At 42.0% G+C, this 25,486-nt stretch overlaps 1 protein-coding gene across 12 annotated transcripts in view; it reads right to left on the bottom strand.

Annotated features, from left to right (window-relative positions):
* The window catches only part of MALRD1 (MAM and LDL receptor class A domain containing 1), a 450,491-nt gene that overhangs the window by 245,445 nt on the left and 179,560 nt on the right, over positions 1-25,486 (bottom strand). For all 12 annotated transcript variants that reach the window (XR_008310576.1, XM_053266536.1, XM_053266535.1 and 9 more), the window contains 5 exons: positions 24,125-24,281; positions 18,935-19,045; positions 17,860-18,073; positions 9,560-9,807; positions 3,974-4,262 (listed from right to left, as the gene is read on the bottom strand). Coding sequence is in view for 11 of the 12 variants with exons in the window: in XM_053266536.1 (XP_053122511.1) it covers positions 3,974-4,262; positions 9,560-9,807; positions 17,860-18,073; positions 18,935-19,045; positions 24,125-24,281 (1,019 nt within the window). In the remaining variant the exon portion in view is untranslated. The remainder of the gene's footprint in view (positions 1-3,973; positions 4,263-9,559; positions 9,808-17,859; positions 18,074-18,934; positions 19,046-24,124; positions 24,282-25,486) is intronic.

The raw sequence follows: 25,486 nt of genomic DNA, 5'->3' as shown, positions 1-25,486 counted from the left end.
GGCACTCAGATGTCCAAACTTTCCAGCAGATGGTTTGGCTGAACCAGGTCATATGCAGAGAATATACAATATATTAGGCTGCCTGCTTGCAACACCACTGTGGATCAGTGATGTGTTTCGTCTCTTCCAGATCACTTTCAGAGCATAGTCAGAGCTGGTAAATTTCATCAGCTTACATAACAGTGCACATGTGGAGGGTCAAAGGGAGTTGTGCACGGGCCTTAGTTGTGTCCCCACTGTCTCTCGTTACACATGCAATTTGTTAGCTAGGATATCCACTCACTCCATAACTCAAGGGTTTGCAAACTTGGGTCCCCTGACGTTGTTGGACTTCAACTCCCATAATCCACAGCCACAAAGGCAATTGTGACTGGGGATTATGGGAGTTGAAGTCCAGCTACATCTGGGGACTCAGGTTTGAAAAGCCCTGCCATAACTAGAGCCTAATGTGATTCTTGGTCAGTAGCAGCAGTTTAGGGGGCATGGCATTATTACGCTTCCCTCTGATGAAGAGATACATTATGCTCAGAATAGTGACAAAACTGCATGACAAAATTGTGGGTGTGCTTTAATAAATGGGGGTGGGGTTGCTCCTTTCAAGGTTTACCTCACTACATTGAACAAAATTATTTGCCACCTTTTCATTATACAGCCTAAATAATGCAGTCAACCATAGCTGGTTGGCAGACTTTATTCCGAGAGTGAGAAAAAACAGAACACTACTTGTTTTTTTAGCTGAGTTTTGTTATCACTGAAGTTCACTATACCAGATTGTGCTCTGCTCAGCATAATAAAGATCAAAGAGATATAAGACTTGAGTATAACTAATCCAATTTCTTCAGGTTCTCAATTCCCACAGAAATGCACTGACCTTGAAATTTTGGAGACCAGAACTCAAGCAGCAGATCATGGCAGGTGAATAAGAGTAGGGGAAAATGAAGGGATTAACAAGAATCCTGTACAATTTTCTTAACTTTAGAGGGTTAAGAATGTAAAGTTTTAAAAAACTAAAACCTTGCTTAGCCTGTAAAAAGGAATGGGCCCCACATGGATGTTTTTGTAGGGTTTTCAAATAAGAACACAAGAAGAGCCCTTAAGAGCAGTTTAAAGGTTTCTCTAATCCAGCACTCCTACAGCAGTCAACCAGATGCCTCTGGGAAACCTACAAGTAGGAGGCAAAGGCATACTCACTTTCCCACCATTGTTTCCCTGCAACTGGTATTCTAGACACATTCGCCCAATTCAGACATTATGCTGTATGAGTGTACAGATGTCTGTACACTCATAAACATGTTGTGAGAATAATTGTACCTAGGTTCATTTAAAAAGTGAACCTGGATATAGGCCCTTCAAATGCATGATACATATAGGAAGTGTTCTTCTGTACCTGCGTTCAACATAACATGTGAACGACCATAACTGTGTACAGAACTGTACCTGTGTACACCGTACACCTGTTGTACAAATGTTGAACATAATATGTGAATGGGCCTATTGCCTCTGAACTGGGAGGTAGGATATAGCCATCCTGACAAGTAGCCATTGATAGACTTGTCCTCCATAAAGTTGTCTGATCCCCTTTTAAAACGAGTGGTCTAAGTGAGTGGTCATCACCACATCTTGTGGCAGAAAATTCAATAGACAAATTATGATTGAAGATTAGTTATGTGTAAAGAAGTAGATCAACTGAGTTAAGAAGTGCTTCCTTTAGTCTGTCCTTATGTTTTTATAAACTTTGGTGTGATAATGAATGTATTTGAAAGGATTTCACTGTCCAAAAGTAAAGATTTAAAATTCCCAAAATGGCATAAGACTCAGTACTACATATAGCTGTAAGGTGAACAAGTGTGTATGTGTAACTTCAGATTGGAGTCATAATAGCAAAATAAAAAGGGTGTGTGAGAGTAAATATTAATCTTGTCTATAGCAAGAATAATACATTCTCATAAGGATCAGTTTAACACCAATATCTGTACCATATGTATCATATTAACACCATATCTTGGACTAAATAAAAATCCAAGGGAGAAATATTATTATAGAGCTCCCTGTAAAAAACACCCTCATCTCTAGGTTTCAGTAATTCCCCATAATATCAAATAGCTTGTAAAGGGGGCAGTAAGTGGCCTAATTTCTCTGATCATTTTTCCCCCTTTGAGGCTGTGAAAATAAAGCAGACTAAGTGCCACTGAAAGGAAAGTTTTTACAAGTTAGAGTATTTATCAAACTCTTTTTTTAAAAGATTCTCATGGGAAGATTCTAGCAGGAAGCAAAGGAAAAGAAGTTTTCACTCATTAGCTAAAAGAAAATGAAAAGAAAGAAAAGCCTATAGGAAAAATATCTATATTATTAATTCTCCAAGATGGGCCATGCGTGGGGACGTGGCAGAAAGGAGGTGATCGGCTGACAGAGGGGGAGCAGGTGATTGTCTGACAGAGAGGCAGAGACTTCTGGAGCAGCAAGAAGTTTTGCGGGGTGGCTAGAGAGCAGTTTGACAGTTGGCTCTGGGGTGCCATGAAGCGGCAGGGAGCTCGGAGGCTGGGGGTGGCTACGGGAGCTGGACAGTTGGCTCTGGGCACTGCGGGTGGCAGACGGTTGGCTGAGCTGTGCCGTGAAGTAGCAGGGAGCTCAGAGGATGTCAGGCAAGCGGGCAACAGTCCCTGGCAGTGGCAGGGGGAAGCAAGGACTGCGAGACAGAGATAGAAAGAAGGAGGACAGAGAGAGAGGGGGCTGTGGGGAAAGCGAGCAAGAGGGTTGTGGGGGGGGGGAGAGCGAGCGAGAGAGTTGCGGAAGGGGTGAGAGCGAGCAAGAACGTTGCGGGGCGGCGAGAGTGAGCAAGAGTGTAGTGGGGGCTGGCAAGAGTGAGCGAGAGAGTTGTAGGGGGTGGCGAGAGCGAGCGAGAGAGTTGTAGGGGTGGCGAGAGCAAGCGAGAAAGTGAGCAAGAGAGCGGAGAGGAGAGCTGGTCATGTGGTAGCAAGCATGACTTGTCCCAATAGCTAAGCAGGGTCTGCCCTGGTTGCACCTGAATAGGAGACTTGATGTGTGAGCACTGCGAGATATTCCCCTCAGGGGATGAAGCTGCTCTGGGAAGAGCAGAAGGTTTCAAGTTCCCTCCCTGGCTTCTCCAAGATAGGGCTGAGAGAGATTCCTGCCTGCAACCTTGGAGAAACCTTGGAGAAAGCTATGATTTAGTTGTTTTTATCTGCACATTCTATAAATAAATAAATAAATAAATAAATAAAGTATGTTTTTAAGTTTGACTTTTGCACTAGTAAACAAGAATCTTAGAACATAGTTCATAACCCAGAGAGCTCCTTATGCAGGTGCATGGACTTCAATACGTATACATGATGAATTTATTTCCTCATTCCTGAAGTGCAGACTCATCGCCACTAAGTTTATGGAAAGAAGTCAAGCGAAGTCAATAAATAAGGACTGTGACTATTCAACTGCAGGCTGCAATGTTTGGGACCAATAGGGGCAACTGGACATCCTTCTTTTCACCAGAGCATGGCCACATGCTCATCATTTTCTACAATCTGCGTTTTTTAAAAGGTGGTGTTCATCTAAGCTACATTGACACTACTGGGGCAATGTCCTTTATTTTAATTTTTTATAGAAGTACTTGCAGTGAACAGGTGATCCTGAGAGCATCACTGGTGCGTTGAATGTGTAGCCTTCAAGCAGGTGAACTCTAATTCACATCAGATAGCACAATTATAAACAAAAACCCTCTTCCTGAAGAAACACTTAAAATAAAAAAAAACATACAGTACATAAACATAATCATGGACACTGCTCTGGGCTACTAGGAGGAAGAGTGGGATATAATATAAATAAATATAAATGTATTCAGCTAATGCATTCTATCAAAAGAATGATTTATACTGTCAAATACAGAAATTTTTGTCATGTTGAAAACTGAAACAAAAAATGCAATTACTTTCTCACCTACATCATTGTAATAAATTACCTGTTGAAGGTAGTTCTGTAGGTTTATCTAGTAATGCTGATGATGGTAAACATTCCTTTGAAAACACAATGTCATCGAGGGCTATATATCTCCAGTGAACTGGTCCAACCCGTCCTTCAAAGGTTATCCAGAAGTCCTCACTAGCATCCAGCAGCAACTCTTTTCTTTTCCAGAAATTTCCCTGATCTTCAGAGAGACTGAAGATCACTTGAGGGGGATTTGACACTGTCACTTGATAGACAGTTAGTGATCCAATTTTGACTCCATACATGTGGTAATAAAATATTATCTGAAAAGAAGCAGCATAGAAATAAATATTGAGCAGTGCCATTAAATCTGATGTCTCCATAGTGAAGCCTAGTAGGGATGTGCGAACAGGTTCAATGTTGAACAGGCTTGACATTGAACTTGTTCGGTTCGATGGTCCAGTATCAAACCGAACCCCCTCCTCCCCATTTGGTTCAGCACCAGACCAGACCCCCCTCCCCACCGGCCATTCAGGGTGTGCGGGGGGGGATTTTTATTAAATTCTCTTTTTGTACTTATCCCCTCCGGGAGGCCCTTCTCCAAGGCAGTCTCTGGAGGTTCTCCCTCCCCTGCCAGCCTCCATTAAGTTTCAAATCACCCTCTTTTGACCCAGCCTGTCTCATGACCTGGCCATGCAGAGGCCCATTGGGCATGCGCAGTGACCTTCAAAATGGCTGCCATGATGGGGTGAGGCCTGGAATGGGCCGAAGACCAGGGCAATTTGAAACATAATGGAGGCTGGTGTGGGGAAGGGGAACCTCCAGAGACACCCCCCATGGCTTCGGAGAAACCTCCTGGAGGGAGTAAGTACAAAAATAAAAAATAAAAAATAATTTACTTTTAAGAAATTGTTTGAGAAACCCCCTGGACTGGACTGAATGGGGGGGGGGGGGTGTTAAGGGGGTGCTGTACCAAACCGGCCCAGTCCTGTTTGGGTCCAGTTCAGACCTGAACTGGGCCAGGCTAGCCGGTTTTGTGCACACCCCTAAAGCCTAGTTTTCATTTCATTTATGATGAAATAAATCATAGGCAGTAGGCAACCCTGGAAGCAAAAGCAACTGTAACTTCCCTGTCCCCTTTTTGCTGGGTCAAAACAGCACCAAAACCATATTCATAAGCATCAGTGGTTATAATAGTGTGCCTATTGGTGTCAAAAGAAGTGAGAGCAGGGCTTTCAGCAATGGCTGATTTGATAGTCTGAAAACTAGCCTTGCAAGCTGAATCCATGTATTTTTTAATTTGATTTCTATACTGCCATTCTCAGGGTGGTTTATATTAAAATAAAACTAAAATCAATTAACTGTTAAAATTGAAAACTTTAAAAACAACATAAAAGCATTATTAAAACATTTAAAACAGTGTTTAAAACCCTGGGAAACCAGGTCAAACCCCTTATAGTTTAAAAGCAGTTTAAAAACACTGGAAGGCTAGGCCAAACAGACAGGTTTTAAGGACTCTCCTGAAGGCCAATAATGAACTCAAATTACAGATTTCTGCTGGGAGTGCATTCCACAGCCAGGAGCAGCTACAGAGAGCAGCTACAGAGAAGACCCGCCTCTGAGTCACCACCAGATGCACCGGTGGTAGCTGGAGACGGACCTCCTCAGATGACCTTAACGTGCAGTGGGGATTGTGCAGAAGAAAGAGCTCTCAAATATAACTTGGACCTAAGCTGTACAGGGCTTTAAAGGTAATAACCAGCACTTTGGTTATTCCCTAATCCAGCCCATTACTGCCTGTAGGCAGACATTTAGGGAATAAATGCCATTTCCTGATGATGAAGATGAAAAGGAGAAGTAGATTTGGGTGTCATCAGCATATTAATCACACCCAGCACCAAATCTCCTGATGATCTCACCAAGCTCCACTATATGGAATCTATCTGAGAGATCAGAGCAGAACCACTGCAAAGCAGTGCCTCCTATCCCCAACTCCCCCAGGCGATCCAGAAGGATACCATGGTTGATGGTACTGAACACTGCTGAGAGATCCAAAAGAACCAGCAGACTCACACTCCCTCTGTCGATTCCCAGTTAAAGGTCATCCATCAGGCCGGCCATGGCTGTCTCAACCCCATAGCTAGCTCTAAAGCCAGTTTGAAATGGGTCTAGATCAGGCCTGCTCAACTTCGGCCCTCCTGCAGATGTTGGCCTACAATTCCCATAATTCCTGGCTATTGGCTGCTGTGGCTGAGAATTATGGGAGTTGTAGTCCAAAAACAGCTGGGGGGCCTAAGTTGAGCAGGCCTGGTCTAGATAATCAGTTTCCTCTGAAACTGCTTGGAGCTGGTTGGCCACCACCCTCTCAATCACCTTGCACAACCAAGGGAGATTGGAGACTGGCCTCCTTCATAGACCCTGCAAAAGTAGTAGAGTCCAAGTTGGCCTGAATACAGGCGACTTTGTCTGCAAAGAACCCACTAAAAGTGTCACAGCAGAATGTTTCTGGGGACTGGTTTAAAGCAGAAGGAGCAGAAATGATTATGTGGAAGCAAGGTAGGAGGAAAACCTGGGTGGCTTTTCCTCCTACCTTGCTTCTACAAAATCACTTCTACCCAGCTTTTCCTCTTAACTTGTTTCCAAACAACCAAAAATTGGGAGCACACACAGCTCCCAAACCCAGGTAGAACACAGTTTTTGATTGTGTTAATGACTTCACAGAGTCCTAAGGGCATCCTTGTTGTGTTGCTGTGGTGCGTCCCGAATAGCTTTCACCAAGTCTGTTCTGCAATGTACGCCACTCTGAGATATTGTGTGGCCCAAGTATGTCACAGAGTATGTGTAAAACTGACATTTCTCTGCAGAGATAGTAAGTCCGTGTTGTCAGAGTTTTCTTAAGAGTTTTCTTCCGTCAGTTTAGCATCATGCTCATGCACTAAAATGTCATCCTGCAAATAAGTGATCCCATTCGTAGTCCCAAAAATTGCATGCATCATTCTTTGAAATACCAACGCTGCAGAGACTAATCCAGAGCATTCTTTTGTATTGAAAAAGGCCCTTTGGAGTAATGATGGCTGTGTATTTGAGAGAAATCTTGAACAGAGGAATTTGATGATAGGCCAAAAACAAGTCCAAAGTTGTGAACACTGAGGCTTCTTTCAGAGTAAGCAGCATTTCATTGATATTGGGTAATGGTTGACAATCCACAAACATGCTGGAGTTCACATTTCTTAAATCTATGTACATTTGAAGTGTACCATTTGATTTCCACACAAGAACAATGGGAGAGACCCATTCTGAGGAATCAACAGGCTCTATGATGTCAGCATGTTGTAGTTTTAAGAGCTCCTCTTTAAGTGGTTGGCACATTTCTATGGGTACATTCCTCACTTTGTGTTGTACAGATACTGCATTTGCCTTCATCTGAATTTTATGTTTGAAATGTATGATAATGCCAGGAGTATCAGCAACAATGTGCAAGAAATCAGCAATCATATCAGCATATGAATGCTCCATCATCTGTAATATGGATTCCATGCTATTTGGGTCTATTCGTAGATCTTTCTGATGTTTCCAATCAAATACTGAGACTCCTTGACCTTTTTGTGACACATACACTTTTCCTTCTGCAGTATGTCCTTTGTATTATGGGACAGCAGCGAAGTATCCACTTATGGCAATATGGAAACCTCCATATCCCCATGGATGGATGTCTGAAAGCTGAAAGTGCAGATCTGATGTAGTGAGAAGATTCTTGTAAAGTAGAAGGGAAATGATAGTGTACGGAGAACCAGAATCAGCCAGCATCTGTACTTCATGGCCAGTAGATTTAACTTGATAATGTAGAGAAACAGGCTCGGATTCTCTCACACTTAGAACACTGTCAAGAAGTGGTTTATCTGCCTTATCCTTCTGATATAGTGAATCAGTAATGGAGAGGACAGCAGACTTGCAAACCTAGCAAAGTGTCCCCTTTTGGGGCACCTGTTCCAAGTGACCTTCTATGCAGGACAGTGAGTAAAAGTGACTTTGTGGGCAGTCTCTCCACATCAGTAGCACTGGTAGCTCCTCCTTGCTTGTGCTGCCACTTTCTGGAGCCGTGCCATATAAGACTGGGTTTGGAAGGATTTAGACTGAACAGCATGGATTTCAGGAGGTTGGTTTTGGGGTACCAAAGAGAGTGATTTGGCATTGTGAAAAAGCATTTTCCATCCTCCTAGCCATCTCTATAACCTTATCCAAGGTATGTTTCTGCTCCAATAGCGGTTTTTCATGCAATTTGGAGCAGTTTGTTTTCATAACAATCAAATCCCTTTATCATTTTATCAAGTTGACAAACTCACATATTCACCAGGCTGTTGGCATCCAAAATGGAACTTGTCATGTTCACTAATCACATTCAAAGTAGGGTTGAAATGATCATCTAAGGCTTGTAGAGCAGCTTCATAAGAATTAGTATCCCCTTCCAAATTGGCAGGAAGTGCAAATGATTATATATTCTTTGGTCTTCGGGGCCCAGGCAGTGAAGCAATATGGCCTTCTGCTTTGCTGGAGTAAAATAAGGGGTCTATATGGTGAGGAGGTAATTGTAGAAATAGGACCTCCATTGTTTCCAGGGAATAGCAGATTCTCCTGGGGTAGACAAGGAAAAAGGTGGTGGTGGGATTCGAGCCATGCTGCAGTGGGCATCCAGTAAACAGCAGAGTCCAGAACTGAGAAGGAAAAAGTACCTTCAGGGGTTGTGCAGGTCAAGAAGCTGGAGAAACAATCAGCAGCAGCGATAGGAAAAAGCAGTTCAGGACTGTAGACTCAGCAATGGCATGAAATGAGGTTGCAGAAACATTCACAAGCTTTGCAGGCTCACACGTTTAGCTGGTTCAAAATTTCATTGACAAACGTTTTATACCTCCTTCCCTCATAAGCACAAAGTAATCTTATGTAGATTTAACTGAGACTTTAACAACTTCATTTTCTCTTTCTGCTTCCCTTCCTTCCAACATATACCTAAAAATATCAAGAGATTTGACTGAGCCTGTAGCAAAGAGACCAGGATGGCTTTAAAAACACCACACACATTTAAAAGTATGTACTTATCAGGAGTGAATTCCTTGAAACGTTGACTCATTTATGAAGAAATCCCATTTCAAAAGAAGTGTTAAAATGTAATATCATCCTTTGAAAAATAAATATTTACTTGCTTCCAGCTACCAATGTTATGGGGGTGGAGGTAGCAGGGGGATTCAGATGATTTTTTAAACTGCGTTAATGCAGTTAATATTTGTGTGTTTCAGTTTCATTTCAATTGCTTAGCAGAGGTATTTAAATGATCAAGTATATTTCTATTGTATGACTTTAAAGAAAAAGCAGTCACAATATAAACCTTAATACCTTTTAAGTGCTTTATTTCATTCCAACAGCTGGATTTTTCAACAGAAACTGATTTTTGTTAAGACTTTGCACCAAAAGCAACTTCTTCTTCTTTTAGAATAGCAGTCAGCTTAATAAGCGAACAAGGTATGCTTAAACACCCACATTTTCTCCAAGGGGCACTTCAGAGATGTTGAATTCTTGCAATTAGTAATTAACTTCTATGGTTTCTGCTAGACATCCCTTCACATACCTTGCAATTTTTGCTCCTTCTGTTTATTGCCACACTAGAGATTCTGGCTACTTGCCCAGGCAACTGAGGAAAGGAGCTTTTTATAAAGATGTAATGACCAGATGGTTCTTGCAAGGTATGATCAGCAATTGGCCCCATGCCTGCCTTTGGGATGCCTCCAGTTCTGAGATTCCAATCAAAGTCATCATTCTGATCTTGTTTCCAGTCACAAAGATCAAATTCAAAATCACAGCGCCCGATGGACATACCTGGCAAAAAATATACAAAACTGAAAATGACTTTAAAAAAAATAAATTAAGAGTAAAATGCCTAAATTAGCATCATAACAATAAACATATTCTCTGCATATATTTCAAAATGGAAGGCAGCTCATTTCACTAATGAGAGCATTTTAACAGGTGGCTGGCACACTGTCAAGCAAAGGCTGCTGATAATTACATAATTTAAAAAGGATTTTAGATTAGCAAACAGCCTCTTGTTTAATTCAAGCATATTCTCCTATACAGGCATCTGATTGCAATTCAAAAATGAGCATTTATAATATGCAGTTGGGTAAACCAAAATATGTGCCTTTGGTGCCCTGGAGCTTTATTCCATCACGTCTGGAGAAAAACAAAAAGCTTTTATTTGTTAAAACTAATTCTTTGTGCTTTCAGTACAGTCATTTCAAAAATCCAAAAAGAGATTCTTTTAAATAGACAAAATGGAGCAACTTTTAAATCACTTTTAGTCTTCATATAAAATTATACTTATGAGAATGAGATGATCAGATAAGGAGACTATTGAAATTACTAGCAAGATACAGCTTATTTCATGTTAAATGGCCTGTGAAATAAGTTATATTTGGATTTAAGTTTAAACAATACTTCATTATCAAACAAGATAATTAAACAGAGCAAAGAGTCTCCTGAACTAGTTATGTTCTTTTACATTCTCAGAATTTAAGACAAGTTGCAATTTCCATCTTACAACTAGGGAAATCTAAATTTTATTCTGGAGTATTCTGCTAGCTAGCAATATTAATGAGGAAAGTGCTTTGGAGAATTGCAGATGGCAAATTAATGTTCTATGATGTTTGTTTTGCCAGTGTTTTAAAGCAACAGAAAGTGTCCAGACTCTTTGAAAAACACTGAATGAAGATATTTTAAAATGGATCACTTTTTCCAACAAAAGTGAGGCAATAACATACAAAAGCAAACATTATAGTTGTTTAATATCACTGCCATAATTCTTTTAGCAACACTAATTATGCGACATGCTGAAGCTTAACTTTATAAGGAGACATTAATTACTTGATGGCTGCTGCATGTGTATTCTAGATCAAAACTCGCAGATGGTACTTTCATATTATCTCACATCATCTTAAATGCAGTGTTTTTCCATGAGCTCAGTTCACACATTCAGTTGACAGACCACAGCATACTTAAGGCAGCTTCACCTGACTGCCGATGAATCTCTAAGTGGGGAACTTGTTGGTCAAATGTTGGCAATTGAGAACACATGGTCCCAACAGGAGTGATGCCTGAACTTGCCCAAATCTGGTTCCTGCACTATCCACACAACATTATTTCAACTTGGGTGGAGCCACCATTGCGTGGAGGTGGGTTTCAAAGAACCCAGGCCGCTGTGCTCAGAGGCCACACCGGGTGCGCCAGCCACACACCTCACATCTGACGTCAGACACAGAGGGTGTGGCCGCATGCCCCGTTTACAAGTAGAGTGGTAGAGTTTGTATTTTAAATCTTTTTAGTCAGAATTGTTTTATATTTTTGCTAATATTTTAATTGTCATTTTTATAGTCTTGTTTTAATTTTTGTGTAAACCACCTTGGGATTGTTTTAATGAAAGGCAGTATACAAATTTAACAATCAATCAATCAGTCACACCCACTGAAAATGCACACTCTCGATTGTCAGCATTTTGCTGACATATCCCCTACTTACAGATTTGCTGTTGGTGAAGCCATAGTGTAAAGAGCTTATTGCATGATCAATGTGTATGCAGTGTACATACATGGTAGGAACTGCAGCAGGAAGCCCTTCTCCATACCTATGCATGCTTATCAGACTGTCTGTAAAATCCCAGTTTGTATGCACATGGGATTGTATAGATGGTCTAGTGCAGGGATAGGTTGATGCTTCTGAACTATAACTCCCATCACCGCCAGCCACAATTTATTACAGCTGGTGATGATGGAAGTTGTAGTTCAGCAGTATCTGGAGAGCTACATGTTGCCTATCCCTGGACTGGTGAGTGTGCATAGGTTGAGGGAAATTTGTCACTGTGACCCATGCCGTGTATGCTCACTGTAAGCACAATTACTGAAACATAACTAGTATTGCATATGAATGTTGAACCACGCTGATATCTTTGCTCGTTCTACAATTCTATTTTAAGCAGGAGAGTTATCATCATCAATCATTTTCTTACAGGTCTTTAAACTTCTCAAGCATCCCAAAATGTTTCATAGATTCACTACTAATGAGGCTGGCATTCTTTATGTTCACAATGCAAAATTACCACTGGTTTGCCTCTGTCTGGGGTCAAAACCCAACCCAACAAGCAATGTTTACAAAACATATACCAATAATGTCAATCATTCCCATTAGAAACACTTCTTTTCCCCAAGGTTCCAGTCTTCCCTTCACATTCTCAGTTTTTAAAAAATCAAGATTTCAATGTGAACATCAGAACTATGGCATACATGTTGGAGCTGCCAATTGCAATGATTACGTCTCAGAAGACAAATACTTAATGTCAAACAAATAAAAATAAACAATACTCAGTCCACAGTTTGTCTGCATACAGTTTCACAAATCTCAAGCAACATTTGTTGTAAAAAATTAATAATAGCAGAGAGAATACATTTTCATTTCAATTTGCTAAATCCTTTCAAGGAATAGTTCTTTTAATTGTGCATTTCTTTGGATCAGGGCTTTTTTTTTTTAAATGTGCAGGCAGTTACAAAACACACTGTTCTATAAACAAAGAATGTGCAGTTCTAAAAGAACATTTGGGCAATTCAAAAATGTAAGTTATGCAAAAGTTGTATTACATTTTAGGATGTAAAAGATGACTGATAACAAAGAGAAAAGTAAAGTGGGTAGTCCAGGCTCCTCTAGAACCTAGACCCTGAACAAATGTACCTATTTCTCTTCCCCCTGCCAAAGACGCTTCCCATAACTCCACTGCTTCTCCACACCAGGGATGTGCAAGCCAGTTAGGTTCGAGCCAGGCATGACGTTGAGCCGGCTCGGCTCGACAGGTTTGGGGTCAAGCCAGACTGGCCTTGGTTGGTCTGAGTTTGAATCAAACCATCTCAGTGTTCTACTGGTAAAGTGGAATCTGGTGAGGATTCCCCTTTACCAGTACAGGGGCAGGAGGCCTTCCCTAAGTCTAGAGAGGGCGGGAGGGGAGTCAGTAACTATGTACAAGCACTATTTGTTGCAGCAAATTGCGTGGTCACTCAAATGGCCTTTGCGTGTGCATGGAGGTCACTCAAATGGCAGGGAAAGGCCTAAACCGGGCTGCCATCAGTCCTGGCTACTCTGGTGAAGATCAGTGGGGGGAGCCGCTACTCCCTCGTAGCCACCACCAAAACAAATAGTAGTTCAAACTGGTCCAGTGGGCCTGGTCCAGTTTGACCAGTGCCAAAACCAAACTGGGGCAGGTTGGTTCAAATCCAGTTCAGATTGGAACCAAACTGGCAAAGCCAGTTTTGTGCATATCCTACTCCCCACGGAGTTTTCATCAATGAATATAACACTCTTCTCCAATAGTGCTATGAAAGTCCCAGTTCTGAGAATTTTCCCCCATTCTATATAGGCTTCTAAATGTCATAGAATATGACTAAGCAACTAAGTATGTGTGCCCAGAAAAATTAAATGCACGGATGTGTGTTAACAGAGGCACATGCTATGCACAGGAATCACACACTATTATTGTATAGCTCAGAATTTTCCTTTTAAAAAAAGAGATTGCTCTGTAAGATGTGATTGCAGTGTATTGTAAGGCCATCCCAAGCAGTGTTTGCCCTCAAAAAGGGGACAGTAAATAATCTCAGACAAGCCTGCATCATTTGCTACACTTTGAGCAGATATTACCCTCAGAAATGAACATAACTAGATGATCAATTTGTGAACATAACTTGATGATGAACGTAACTAGATGATGAACATAAATGAACTTAACTAGATGATCAGTATGATCGGTTTGTGTTAGAAAAAGACAGACCCGAATTCAAAAAGACCTAAACTTAATTAAATCTTATCTGCTAAGGAATTGTTCCACTCCATCAATTTTTTTGCATAAACAGATATTCTTATTATCATCAAGAAAAATCAATGGAGCATGTAGTGGCAGATTTGGCTCTTGTGTAGGACAGAATAGGAGTAACTGCTGAATAGTCACGGGAGCTAGAAAGAAAAGATGCAAATCTTCAAGAAGAGAGCAATCTGAAATTTAACTCCCATGTGCATATGTGTTCCAGCTTCATGACAGTACCATTGTGATTTATGAAGTCAAATTCTTATATTATGGTTATCAAAGTTTAACAGATTTCCACTCCCAAGCAAAGCAAAGTCATTGTATTAGACAGCATGCAGTTCCCTCTTGTGCATATATATTTGTATCTATATTTTACTGCACAGCTTATATATGGTAATGTTTTTCAGCATGAAAGCTTGTAATTATCCTGGCCCACCATTCTAGGATTCATTCCTGAATCTTTTAAAAATGTGTTGGCATAATGTTACTCTATTGTTTTGTCTCTAATACAAGAGACAAAGAGCACCACATTGCAATTTCCTGGGTAAGCAACTGATGGACAGTAATGTGTGTCCTCTTTTGGCCTGAAGACATTATTTTTGTGGCATATCTGGTCCTGAAGCCTGTGACCTCGGCCATTTTATCACCCTTCCTTATGCTAGAACACAAAGTGGATGAATGTCCTAGAGACAGTAGTTATTTTCATGAAATTTTATCTTTTAAAAGTTGCTTTAAAAATACATGAATCAAACTCTCTTTGCTCATTTGATTCTTGGCCATTTGGGTGAACTGCAAATGTAGCAATATACAATTTAATTTTCCTTTCAACTAGTGGGAAGCAGCTGATGGTCAGGTTTAATGTGCAATAAATAGTTCATTAGCTTGCTTCCACCGAGTAAATTTCTATGAATAAATATGCACATTTTCACTTTCTGCATTTTAAAATATGGTCATCTTCCTGAAGATGTGAAGTACAGCAGCTTCAACTTGAGATAATGTTACCAAAATAAGATACTGAAGAAAATCTGGGAGTGGGGTGGGGGGATCTTATTGTGTACTCTGGGTGACTTTGCATATTATCTAAAACATGGTGAAGAGGAAGCAGTAGTGACTCCATTAAGTGAATCCTTAAATGAATGTCCACTTTGATAATAATCTCAGCAATGAGACTAGAAAGTATATTCTACAGTAGTTGGAGCAGGACATGGCATACATTGTTGTTGTTGTTGTTGTTGTTGTTTTGTTTTGCAGATCGCGGGAGGAAGTCAAGGGCACAAAAGCTGGTCCTATATCCTGTTCCAGAATGAGCCAGGATCTCCATGAGTGCACTAGACCTTAGACACTGAGGGTCAGAGCGAAGCAGAGCAACAAGGGCATGGCAATGCAACATAGTAGACTGTTGCTCAAGCGCGGTCTTGCAGAAGGCTGACTAGGCAGGGTGAATTGTTGTAAAGGTGTGCTTTACAACAAAATAAACTGTAACCTTGTAACATCAACAAGTACAATATCCTACACCCACGCAGAGATAAACAAAATCTCAGACACTGAGGTGCTTCACATGATCGGTGTGAAGCGCTGGAGCGAGTTCTGCGGGAAGACATAAAAAAAGCCTAAGAAATTCCTACAAGGGTGATTTTTCTCAAAACACAGAATACTATACCACCCTGAAACCCTGCAGTTTGTTCTCAAAAGCACACGCTTGAATTTCTGGACTCAGAAATAGCTCTGCTCACTATAAAGGGTGCAAACTGATCTTCCATCATGCCCACTTTATATAAGCCCTTTCTCCTCTCCATTCCAGAGACTCTCCTGCCTTGGATATATCAAATGGTTCTTTACTACTCAAACCTTTAACATAAACATATCTTTTTGGAATTATATCTTTTTTATCCACCAGATTAGAACAGATCAATGAAAAGGTAGCTCCAATTTCAACCATTCCTAACATGGTTTGCTGACCAACCACAACATATGCTTTTATAAAACTATTGATTTCACCTCAATTTGAGATTAAAAAGCCACACCTATGCACATCAGTTTCTGACCATGCCTGGTGAGGAGCCCTATATTTTCTTATCTACGTCTGTCTGAAAGAGCTGCAACAAGATGGGATGTGAAGGAGGAAGCATGAATGAAATTTATTCCAAGCTTGATAAATTTGAGACCTATCTGTAATTTGTAATGATCTTCCTGAAGAACTGGTAAATTTTTATGAGGCGTTTAAAGACGCTGTTTACAAGAGATACAAAATGGGTCCAGATTTCTTAAGGGAAAAAATTGAAAACTCTGCAACCAAGGTCAGGTAGATAATATACTGAATGTGGTTCCCAGTTACTGCAGTTTTTGCATAAGTGGGTAGAAGCAGCTTAAGCTGATATGCTGGGAAGTTATAGAATTATTTGGACTTGATCAGTTTTATTCTCAGTTACCACACAAACTGAAAATTAAAGTAAAGGATTTCGCTCAGCAGCAGAACAGCAGAAATAGCTGACCAGTTAATGTTGAACAGAAAAAAATCACCCTTCAGAGTGAACAAGTCTGAGGTAAATAAGAGGGCTAATTACCCAGGCTACTCAAAGAAACCTAGAGAGAGAGAGAGAGAGAGAGAGAGAGAGAGAGAGAGAGAGAGAGAGAGAGAGAGAGTCTCCTGTAAGAGGCAAAGAGGGCATTCAGAAATCTTATTTTAAAATGTTGGAGAGTGATGTGGTGTGTTGTGGAAAGAAAGGACACGTAAAAACTGAATGTTATTTTAAAACATCCTCTTATGATAAGAAAACAGATGTTTCTGAGGTTTTTTTTTATCTCCACAAGACTGTAGGGTATTGTACTTGTTGATGTTACAAGGTTACAGTTTACTTTATTGAGAGGTACACTCTAAGTTTTAATTGAAAGTCCAAATCACTTTCACAGAAACCCAGCCTTTATTTCAAGCTGTCTTATTCTTTGTGTCACAGAACATCTCCTCTTTGAGATTGACCCTAGATAGACCCAGACCCCCAACTAACTCTCAGCTGACTTTTTAACCTCCATCTCCCACCAATGGATTCTTTTGAATGACAGCTTAGCAAGGTTCCAAACATATTTGCATAAAAGTACAGAGCATTAGCTCCTCCAGTGCCATTTCATCACAGGCAGCATAACACCCATCCAGCAGCCCTTCCCCAAAGGATGGCCAGTAGAGCAGGGATGTTCATGGAACTGTTCAGTGCTCCGTTCACCACTGCTCCTGGCTGCAAGGAAGCACGCTGCAGCCCCATGCACCCGCTTTTTGGAAGAGCACCAGCAGGGGAAGAGCAGCAGGGTGGGGGCACCTTCCCTGCTCCTTAAAGCAACCCCCCCCGCCCTCCCGGGAGTACATGGAACCAGTTCCATGCACATCTCTACTGTAGAGGCAGCAAGGCAAAATGGCACCATGTCCTCTTCCCTTCCTCATAGAAAATAAATGAAGGGGAGAGATTTGACAGTTGTGATTTTTAACGGGGGGGGGAGTAAAGGACAAGGAGGGGTGGAGGCACTATTAGGTGTCTACTTTAGGCAACAAAATATCATAGGAAGATAGAAAGCTGCTTTATATCGAGTCAGACCATCGGTCCATCTAGCTCAGTATTATCTACACAGACATGCAGTGGCTTCTCTGAGGTTACAGGAAGGAGTCTTTCTCCACCCTATCTTGGAGATACTAGGGAGGGAACTCGGAACCTTCTGCATGCAAGCATGCAGGTGCTCTTCCCAGAGTGGCCCCACCTGCAAAGGGGAATATCATACAGTGCTCACATTCAAATGTAAACCAGGGCTTACCCTGCTTAGCAAAGGAGATAATTCATGCTTTCTGCTACAATACCTGCTCCCCTCCTGGGCTGGCAATGGACAGAGGCATTCACATTCACACCAGCATTCAGTCAGAGGAAATCATTAACTTAATATTATGCTTTTCTCTTCCATTTCAAAGGAACTGGCAGAAGTATAAGTATATTAATAACTCACTGCAGACATGATATCTTCTGCCTATTAAAGGAAGGAACCATAATACTTACTGCAAATGTTTTGGCTCTCATCTGAGTTATCTGCGCAGTCATTCACAAAATCACAAAGATTATCCTTTGGGATGCAGTATTTGTTGGCACAGGTAAATTCTGCTGAAGTACAGTGTTTGTGCGGTATCAGCAAAGGAGAACAGTCCTCAAAAGAAACATCGTCCACTGCCACATCTCCCACATAACTGATGCCCCGCTTTGCTTTGAAAAGAACCTGTTCGATATTTTTTTAAAAAATAATGTATCAATTATGCTTACTTAGTTGTAAGTATAATACAACTAGGAGTCTTGTGATAAATAACACTGTGATTTATATAGAGAATGCGAAGTGAGGAACACAAATTTAAAAAGTGATACGTGCCGGACAACTCAATTCCACCCCCTTCCCCAAAATTAAAGTTAATATAGTTAATTCACCAACTTTCTGTCAAATGTTCATGAACAGATCCTTGCACACAGCAAAATCCCTATTGGTCTACAACAAAGGCGGGGTAGAAAAGAAGAGGAGGAGGAATTTCTCACATATTACATAAGGAATTCAAAATCACTTTTGAAGATCAGTTGCCAAATTATCTTTCTTATTTTCCAAACGATGATGGTGCCAATAGTGTTGTTTTGTATTCATACACACACACCATTACAATACAGACAACTAAAAAAGCTGCATTAAAAAATACTGGCCTACACGATTAGTAAAATTACACAAAGTAGTTCCATTAAAATTAAAAGGACAAGTTAGGCATTTTTACTACTTTGAGCAATTTCCCACATTATGCCAACCACTATCATTACAATCAAACAGGTAGCAGCTAATCGTAGGACTGTGATACCGAGATTGACATTACCATGAAGCATCAGGAAGAAGCCTGTTCAAGCAACAGGCAATACCGTTTTCCTGCCTACAGTCTCTATTTCACCATTAAAAAGTGAGCTCCTGTAGGGGGTGCCACATTGGATTGGATTGCTTGGAGTGCAAAAAGAAGGTCTTAACGAGGGCATTATGAGATGCACAAAACGAATTTTAAGTAGCTTAATTATATTTGTGGGAAGTGGAGGAAAACAATATTAGGCACACCTGAAAATAAGAGCGCACACCCAAAAACACTTCAGCTCTGTTCCATTGGGGACCCTGGGGACCACTTTGAGCCCAAAGTTCAGAAGTTGTGTTTCCCATTTTGCTGAGCACCTAGAAATCAAACAACATTTCAAGTTAAATTATAAATATTTAATTAGCAGCTCATGTTTTGCAAATCAAAATGCAAACAGTCTTTTAAGCTAACATCTTCAAATTAACTGCTTTATTTCCCTATCAAGGGAAATGTTCATGCAAGCAGTCCTAAGTATGAGGCAAGTTTATGCAGATACCTTAAGAGAGTCTTTTACTCTGGGAGAATAACCCCTAAACCCACTCTATTCACTGATTTGTTAACACATTCAGAATGTTAACAAATCATTCACACATACTGCTTAGTGGCATGGAAGTTCGTTTCTTGTGACAAGATCACATACCACCACAGTATGTGTATGACTACTAAAACCACATGGCCAATAGTGTAAGTCTTTCTATCCTGATTGCTGCCCTCCCAATGAGGATCAGCCTTGCCTGTTTGGCTGCAATATTCAGATGGCATCAGATCTTGCTATGGGAAGTGGCATCCGTATATGAATGGGGTTTCAGTAAGTTGAAGTATGTTTAAACATACTTAATAACATACTTAAACATAAACATGTTTCCTAGGATGATCTGAGTCTCTTTATTTGCTTCTTTATTCTGGGACAGTGATCATGTTAAAAGACAGAGAGAGAGCGGAGTTGTTATCGCTGGTGGGTTCTCCAAGGGAAACACAGCAACTGATTCAAGGTAGTCTCCCAAGAATGAGGAATAGATAACTTTTGTAGCCTGATTATGTAAAGAAACCTCGATGATTCCTATTTCAATTGGGTTGGACAGCTAGTGCTGATGTTGGCCAGGAAGTCATATATAAAAATATGAAGCTGCCTTCTATTGAGTCAGCCCATCAGCCCATCATGAGTCAGACAATAGGTCCATCTAGGTTAGTGTGTTGACTATGCTGATTGGCAGCGACTCTCCATGATTTCAGAAAAAGATCTTTCCAGCCCTACCTGGGCATTTTCCAGATTATTCACTGTGACGTGTCCACAACGCTTCCGCTAAGTGCCCCTCCGTATTGTCTGTCTTTCCACATTGGTGTCGCTACATCGTCAGCAGGGTGCCATTCATATTTCCCATGCCTTGATTCAAATTGTACTGATGCGTTTTTGCCCTACAAATGTTGTAAATGCGTTGCAGGAAAGAGCTGTATTTTTCCATTGTCGGGAGGCTGGCCCTGTACTTTCTGTGTCGCAGCACGGTGTGGTGTGGACTGCTGAATTTCACTGCTGGACCTTTAAACCTTCTCTGTGTATGTGTGTGTGTGGATCACTCAGCATTGTCAGCCCTAGCTCTTTGAAATTCAAGCTCCCCGCTTTGCCCACCTCCTCCTCTCCTTCTGGCTCAGTAGGCTGCCTGCTCCCTCCATCCTTGCTGACCCCAATCAGCCTTCCAGAACCAGAGAGAGGCTGAAGCTGACCTTGCTTCCTTCCTCTTCCTCTCCCTCACAGCCCAAAGGAACCGGAGAAAGGAAGGAAGGTGGGTGAAACTGACTCGGCAGCCCACCAGAGAACCACAAGTGGGTTGACACTGACTAGCTGCCAGCTGAGCTCACAGGGGGAGGCGTGTGGGGTGGGGTGGGGGGGGGGGACTGGAGTTGACAAGCCAGACAGACAGTAAGCCATTACCCCTCCCCGCCAATTCATCACCCCTCCCTGACCTGAGGGATCACTCTTCTTCCCTGGATTCGTGGATGTACTGATGAGAGATCCAGTCTTCCCGGGGGCTTCAATAGCTTACCACCCATTCCACATGCCCAGGCTGTTCGATTTCCCCATGTCTGCCTTCCTAGCAGCTACCCAGCCCTCCTTTAGCAGATCCCAGCCAGGTGGTGGGGGAGATAGACATGATTGAAGCTGAAGCAGCTCTTTTGAAAAGTGGGAAGGAGGGATTCAGAATGAAGAATGGCAATGAAAAATGGAGGAAATGACAAATCTTTGAGGCTCAAAGGTTAGGAAAATATGCTGGAAATTCCCCCTGACAAAGTGCCACCTTTAATCAACACCTTTGCCTTCCAGCCTGGCACTCTCCTTCTCACGCTCTCCTTCCAGCCCAGCACTGACAGGGAGAGAAAGCGGCAGTAGAGGTGACAGCCCAGGCACTTCCTGGGGCTTGCAAGCCTGGTGAGGACCCAGGAACTGTGTCCACGTCTCTCTGTCCCAGAGGAGCCACCATTCTTGCTGCCACCTGCTGTGCTCGCATGAGGGGTGGGGGGCACAGAGATGCTAGGTAGGCAGAGACAGAGACAGGGCAGAGTCGCCGGGTGGGCAGAGACCCGGGCAGGCAGAGACATGAGGCGGGCAGCCCGGGCAGCAGCTGCCCACCTCCCCCAGCCCTGAGGAGCAGAGCCTCCAGGCAGGCAGACCAAGGGTGGAAGGTGCAGGGCCAGGGCTGTGCAGCCACTTCCCCTGGGGTTGGTGCTGCTCCCTGCTATCCTGGCCCTCTCTCCACCACGGGATTTTTAAAAATATATTTTGGCTGCGATCACTTGTGCAAGGGTGCAACGATGTAAGCAAATGCAATGATTCTTGTTTGGGAATGGCACTTCCCCCTGCTGGTGGATTAGCGCAAGTCAGCTGAGAAATTTTTAAAAAATTTTCATGTGCCCTCCCCCAACTCCATTGGTCCAAATGGAGCAGGAGGGAGGGGCAAATGAATTTGTTTAAAGGAGAATATGGACATCTCCTGCCTTGCAAATACGTTACAGTGGATGGAAAGTATGAATGAGCACCAGCCTGAAATGCAGCACTGAGCAACCGTTTACTCTCGATTTTAAACCATTGCACTGTCCCGTCACACTTTGTAATGCTTTACCCATTGCAGTTCTCTTAGTCCAGAAAACACCCTTGAGTTGCTGGGAAGCAAACTGGCATGCAGAGCATAGGGTTCTACTACTGAGCTACAGACCCATTTCCAAGTCATATTGGTTTATGCCAATGAAATAAGTAAAAACGATCTTAATTTCCAGAACAGTAAAACTTGCTATCAGTTCATAGTTACATTCAGTTTTCAAACCTAATTTTAGTTTAGTAATACATCAAACATCCAATTGTTTGGATTAAAAAGTTTTCCAATCAAGCTGCATAGCTCTTGTTTAGTTTGAACTGCAGAAGGTGTGTGAGATGTCCTCCTAGCTTCTTGCCTCAGTAACTATTCATTGAATTGTGACGAGTCCTTCCCAGGAGTCAACTATCCTCAACTGCTTCACTGAAGCTAAAGTGTCTGAACTGAGCCAAACTGACAACATCAGAAGATAGAAGTATGGTGATGTATGTCAAATCATGCTTCTAGACACCACTGACAGAACAATACATCATCAGCTCCCAGAAATGCTTTCCTTTTCCAGGATTAATCACCAGCCATAATGATCTGCAGTCTTAGCTCTGGGACAATCTAGATGTTTTTCACTTTAATGGAAGACAGGGCACTTCTAAAAAAATTATATCATCTTCCCATTGCATATAACACGGCAAAATAAAGTAACTATTCTCTTTTGTATTATGATAGAAGAGTCACTTATCTTAATAGACAAGCCTACAGAAGAAATGCAAAAGTTGTGTGGATACATTCAACAGTAGGAATGCATCACACAACACAGAATATTGCCTGTTGGAAAATATAAGACTGTAATAAGTGGATACTTTCACAGTGGGATACAGTAATTGCCTCTGTGGTACCTTGGCAAAAAAGCTCTCAAGTTGCTTCTAAGCTATTCACTCTTGCCAGAAAGCTACAGCACTGTTATTGCACAAACTACCTCCAGGAAGTTGCAGCATCCATGTGGGCTAAGGCCATGGACTACATACTTTCTATGTAACTGCTTCCCCTGGAACCACTAGTGCGCATCATGTTAGTGCTTCTATACCATGACAACTTAGGGTCAGACATGAAAGGCAGGGCAATCGTATACAGGAAAACCTCATCATACACAGGTTCTATATCTGTGGTTTCGTGTATTCCCAGGTTTCATTTTCCATGGATACAAAAGAGTTAAAAACCCACATAACCATGGTTCCTAGAAGGCCAGAAGTGACCCTGTAGGTCATTTCTGCCCGCCATTTTGTCCATGGGAGCCATTTTGTGACTCATTTCAGCAAAAGAAAAGAAAAGCGGGGGGGGGGTAGAGATGCTATTTTGGGGACCATTTGGTGGGGGAGGATTGCTGGACACCAGAAGAACTGTGGAGCATGGTAGGGCACTTTATTAGGTCCATTTGCAGGGGTGTGGGTGTGTGTGTGTTTGGGCTGGTTTGGGGTTTTTTTCCATCTGAGAAGCTAACACCCGTGTTCCCATAGACTCAATGATTCATTATCCGCAGTTTCGTTTCTGCGGTAATATGAGGGAATGGAACCCCCATACACAATAAGGTCTAGAATAAGGCAAACAGTTATGTCTGTCCTGTTTGCCTACAAAGTGAAAGAAGGGTGTTTGTGAGGGAGGTGAGAAAAACTCAGCCCCTTTCCCTGGCCTTATTTCACTGTGCTTGGCTTCTTTAAGCAGTTTTCTCCCTGTCTGGCTCACTTCTGGTATCTGAGCGGGGTGGATAGGGAAAAAACAGCAAAAAGCAATGCAGTACACCATGGAGAGGGGCAGGTTTTATTACCTCCCCCCAGAGAGCCCTGGTAGGGTGCGGGGCTTGTGGCAAATCAGCCGGTGAGAGGAGGCCCTTCCAGTTGATTCTAATGGGAGCTGAAAGTGGGGGGACCTGGGGTGGTCGCCCTGCTTGCCATGCCCTAAGGACAGCCCTGCCCCCAATGCACTCATTCTGGTATAAAAACTAGGCCCCGACACCTGCAACCATGTTACAGGCAAATGCAGAGTTGTAAAACTTCAGCCCTTCAGATGTGCTTGGACTATAATTCCCATCATCTCCAGTCATTGTAGGAAATTATCAGGGATTATGGAAATTGTAGTCCAACATCTGCAGGAGGGCAGAAGCTGTGCAACCCAGGGCTAATGGGGCAGCCATGTGTTTAGTAAAGTGTAAAAATGATACTACAGTGATCATATTCTGTGATGAATATTCTCACAAAATATTCTGTGAATATGTGTGAATATTCTCACAAAAATGTCTATAAATGGTCTTTTCAATACCTTCAAAGAACCCACTGTTGCCCCATTCATATAGTTCCAAAACACAAGCTTGCACTTGGGTCCAGTCTGAGAAATTACTGGTGTGCTCAGGTCAGCAGTATGTCCAAAAGCTCCATTTGAACTGTCTGCATAGAGATACCAGCCTTCCTTAGTAGCCCTGTGGAGAGAGAAATTAACAAATAAGAACGTGAGAAGATAAGAACAGCCCTGCTGGATCAGGCCCAAGGCCCATCAAGTCTACCATTCTGTTTCACAGAGTGGCCCACCAGATGCCTCTAGGAAGCCCAGAGGCAAGTGGTGAAGGCATGCCCTCTCTCCTGCTGTTGCTGCCCTGCAACTGGTATTCAGAGGCATCCTGCCTGCAATTAATAGCCTGGCAATTAGTTTCATGGTATGACCCCTGGTTCTGGTGTTGTGAGAGAGGGAGAAAAAATTCTCTCTCCCCACTGTCTGAGCCTCAGAAGTATGAATTCCCCTTCTCCTCCCTGAGTGAGGATCTGCTTTCTATCTGGCTTAAAATAAACCAAGATCAGTCATGACATCCAAACCCACTGATCTTGGTTACTTCAAATAAGCTGAGATCTGTACCCACAATTTGAAGTATCTTACAGATCTCGGCTTATTTGAAATAAGTAGACTAGAACAAACTGGTGGGTTTGGTTGTCACAACCAATTTTGGTTTATTTTAACCTAGAATGGAAATTGATGCTTATGTGGGGATAGGAAGAAGGAACATGTGCTCCCAAGGCTTAGAGACATCAAACAGAACCCTGCTTTAACTGAAGTTCCACATGACATTTGAACCAGTCCAATATTTAATGCATGCTCTACAGGTCCATGCCAGTCTTTTCTTCTTTAATTCCATTGCAACCCACAAACTTATATTAGAGTAAGCTCCTTGAGGCTTCATGAACATTCCAGACTATTGGAGAGTAAATAACATGTGAGACAGAAGCATTTCAGTGAATAGAGTAGCATTACCATACTCTGAGATCTGAAAATCAACATGTAAACAATCTTCAGTTGTGGTGGGGAGAATTTGCCAAGACAGCCTAGCAGCCCTGCATCAGCTGTATATCAGTTTTGCTGACATTCCTGTCTGCTAATTGGAGTACACAAGGTACGTATGATCCATAATGGGTGAAATAAAGCCATATAAACATTCATCAGCATTGGGCTGGATCTAGTCAACCATAGAGCCAGAGGTGAAAATCAAGTACTTTATAAGGAGAGCAGTAATGATGAGAGTTAATAAACTGTCAGCCATAAAATATTATATGAGCACTTCCCAATCTTTATTGAAAAGGAAGTACAATAGCAGTTACAGATCCCCCCCCCCTTCCTGGTAATGATTAGGTGTCA

The sequence above is a fragment of the Hemicordylus capensis genome, chromosome 6 (genome assembly GCF_027244095.1).
Source record: "Hemicordylus capensis ecotype Gifberg chromosome 6, rHemCap1.1.pri, whole genome shotgun sequence".
NCBI classification, from domain to species: domain Eukaryota; kingdom Metazoa; phylum Chordata; class Lepidosauria; order Squamata; family Cordylidae; genus Hemicordylus; species Hemicordylus capensis.
This window is presented reverse-complemented; position numbering and strand designations above follow the sequence as displayed.